Source organism: Limulus polyphemus, unplaced genomic scaffold (assembly GCF_000517525.1).
Source record: "Limulus polyphemus unplaced genomic scaffold, Limulus_polyphemus-2.1.2 Scaffold3106, whole genome shotgun sequence".
NCBI classification, from domain to species: domain Eukaryota; kingdom Metazoa; phylum Arthropoda; class Merostomata; order Xiphosura; family Limulidae; genus Limulus; species Limulus polyphemus.
This window is the reverse complement of record NW_013668716.1, coordinates 115,167-118,419: the sequence shown is the minus strand read 5'-3', so window position 1 is coordinate 118,419 and position 3,253 is coordinate 115,167. Positions and strand designations below refer to the sequence as shown.

Genomic DNA, 3,253 nt, shown 5'->3' with positions numbered 1-3,253 from the left:
ATATGAAACTGCAAATTTGCATATTCCTCCGCATGGATCCAACAAACCTTCATGACAAATTTGGTGAAGATCCATCAACAGGGGGGCGAAGTAGTGGTAAAAAACGGTCATAAAAACCGCAAAATGCAAAACTGAACATTTCTATGTTTCTCCACATGAACCTCCATACCAAATTTGGTGAAGATACATCCACAGGAGATGAAGTAGTGGTAAAAAAAAAAAATGCAAATCCCCAATAAAAACCGCAAAACTGAAAATTTTTATGTACCCCCACAAGGACCTAATGAACCTCCATACCAATTTTGGTGAAGATCCATCCACACACTGCGAAGTAGTTACATGGACATACAACAGACAGTACTATTGTATTTGTATAGAAAACATTTTTCATCGTTGATAATAATATTGTGGATATTAAGTTAGTGGTTTATAAAATGAGAAGCATTGATGAAGTACTATCACTGATAAATATATTTATTTCGATAAAAACTTAAAGAAGTTTCTACGATACTTGTTATTTTATGATTTTGCTTTTGTTCCTAGGTTAACACTAACATGGATACTTTGCTGATTTGGACTGTCCTTGCTGCTATCTTCGTCCAGTGTAGTTGTGTTCCGACACCTGAAGACGATAAAAAGAATGACCGTTTTGCTAGAGTGTGGTCAAAGTTAACAATGAGTTTGCTCTCTCACTCTTTAATTCACTGGATAAACCGAACAATGTTTTTATCTCCCCTTGGAGCTTGTCCGTATCTTTAGGTATGGCTTATCTAGGTGCTGCTGGCGTTACTGCTCGGGAAATGGAGAATGCCTTGGGTTATCGAGCTTCAGGAATCGAGGGAGAATCAGTTCACAAAGGCTTTAAAACGGAACAGAGTAGGTTGAACAGCATACAGGAAAAGTACGAACTTAGCAGTATAAATGCAGCCCTTATTCAGAATGGTTATACGATCTCGCAGTCTTACATAGATGGGTTAGAACAGTATTACAAATCCGCAATTAAAGAGGTCAACTTTACAGATTCAGTGTCCGTGCTAGAGTGGGCAAATGCATGGGGATACTGGGCTTCCCATAGTAAGATAAACAATCTACTGTCAGAGAAACTGCCAGAAACCACTAAGATGATCTTGTTGAATGGAGTTTATTTCAAAGGGAAATGGTTGAAACCGTTTGACCCTAAAAACACGCGCGAGGAAGTTTTCACCAACGAAAACGGTCAAGAGGTCGTAATTCCTGTTATGCATGGGACTTTCAATACACCCTATGCAGAATATGCACATCTCAGTACATATGCCATAAGCTTCCCGTATGTAGATGAGGATATGAGTATGATAGTGCTTCTTCCATCAGAGATCAGTGATCTAAAGTCTTTGGAAAAAGGACTCACGACAGCCATATTGGATGACATCTTATCCCAGATGGAAACTCAAGTGGTAAAAGTTGGCTTACCTAAGTTTGAATTAAATGATAATCGTAACTTAAAAAAATCGTTAAAGTCTCTAGGTATGGAATCAACGTTTACCGAAATCAACGCTGATTTTTCTGGGATTACCGGGAATCGTGATTTATACCTAGAAGAGGTCCTTCACCAAGCCGTCATCCAAGTAAACGAGGAAGGGACGACAGCGGCTGCAAACACCGTCATTCAACTCGACAACAGACGTAAATCCCTCGAACTGATTATTAATCGACCCTTCCTCTTCTTGATCCGAGACAACCGAAGTGGCCTCATTCTTTTTCTGGGGCGAGTCGCTCAGTTAAAGTGATGTTGAATTGAATTTCATTAAATTATCTAACTTTGTACCTTATTAATAATTCATAATTTGTGTTCAATAACTCTAACATTTCTTAAATCAATGTGAGAAATGTTATACCTTGAAGATGAGAAACACGAAAACCTTGTAGAAATCTGAAAAAATCAACAACAAAAAACAACAGAAAACGTCTTTAGATCTATGTGCATCGTAAGTGATTTTGAATAAATTTAATAATTTGTCTCTTGTTTTAACAAATTTTACTTGAAAATGTATGTGTAGTTAGTAGTTAAATTGGATCGGTTTCTAAAGTACTTATCCATATGAATTTTAAATAAAACAAATGTTGGAGGCAATAAATCAGTAACCTGCCGTTACTAATATTCAGTTTCTTTGCTGTATCTTGCGCAATGTTACTGAAGGACTATCTGCGGCGCTAGTCATTTCTAATTTTAAAGTAATAGACAAGAGAGAAAGCAGCTGTTCAACACCTACCACAGCAACTCCTCGGCTGCTGTTGTCAGACTGAGTAGTGGGATTTGATCGTTATTTTTATAACGCACCCTTGTCCGCATTATGTGGAACGCGTTTTTTTTTTTTTTGGTAACATGGCGCGAACAAAGGAACCTCAGATCCATGGTTCGGCACGCTAACCAGTGAGCCACGTTTGGCCATTAATGTTCTCTTGGTAGGCTGCATATAATGCTTTTTGGGTAATTAATGCTATTGAGAAATTCTGATGGACAGTCTTTCCTATGGTACTCATCTACAGAGTGTTGAGTTACGTCATACAAAAACAATTTAAAAAGTGTAAGACTGTAAGCCATCACGTCACAACCACAGTTTATATAAAGTCACGGTAGAACAGATTGTATCAGAACTACATTTTGACAATTTCGATGACGAGGAACCCACTTTGAGACTAATAATGGCTGGAGACGGCTTGAATGGGTAATGAAGAAAAACTTTAATATAAGTTTAACATAACAGCAAATGTACAACGTATATTAAAGTTTTCTTCATAACCCATTCAAGCCGTCTCCAGCCATTATTTTGACAATTTGTTGTTTCGTAGTTAGTGTGATGAGCACTTGTGGGAAGGGTATGTAACAACATTTTCCGACGCAAAATGTTCATAAAGATATGTTCAGATCGGGGGTTTAGATTTTCCATGACGGGGATATCACTTATACTTAATGAGATTGGAAAGCAAAGGAATATGGATCAAGTTGGGGCGTGAGGACCATTCAGAAAGAGGCCTGTAACAATTCGTATTCCAGCCGTGGTAAAGAAAGTTCGACATCTTGTACAATAAAAGTCAGTGGCAAAAAACCGTCCACGTATCCAAGACAACAGAATGCAACATAATCAAAAATAATATCCAACTAGGAACAATGTCAGTAGGATACAAATTCACCAAAATAACACTTCAAGTAGTACCTTCCGCTCAACAATGGCATACTTCAAGCAGCTGGAGAACGAAACGAGTATTCATGCTA

The 3,253-nt window shown here is 37.8% G+C and overlaps 1 protein-coding gene across 6 annotated transcripts in view; it reads left to right on the top strand.

The window, feature by feature from the left end:
• Nucleotides 1-2,135, top strand: part of LOC106468672 (serpin B10-like) — an 11,379-nt gene extending 9,244 nt beyond the window's left edge. For all 6 annotated transcript variants that reach the window (XM_013929109.2, XM_013929108.2, XM_013929107.2 and 3 more), the window contains one exon: nt 544-2,135. In XM_013929109.2, the coding sequence (XP_013784563.1) occupies nt 762-1,766 (1,005 nt within the window). In that variant the 5' untranslated portion in view covers nt 544-761 and the 3' untranslated portion in view covers nt 1,767-2,135. The remainder of the gene's footprint in view (nt 1-543) is intronic.
• The last annotated feature ends 1,118 nt before the right edge of the window (nt 2,136-3,253 follow it).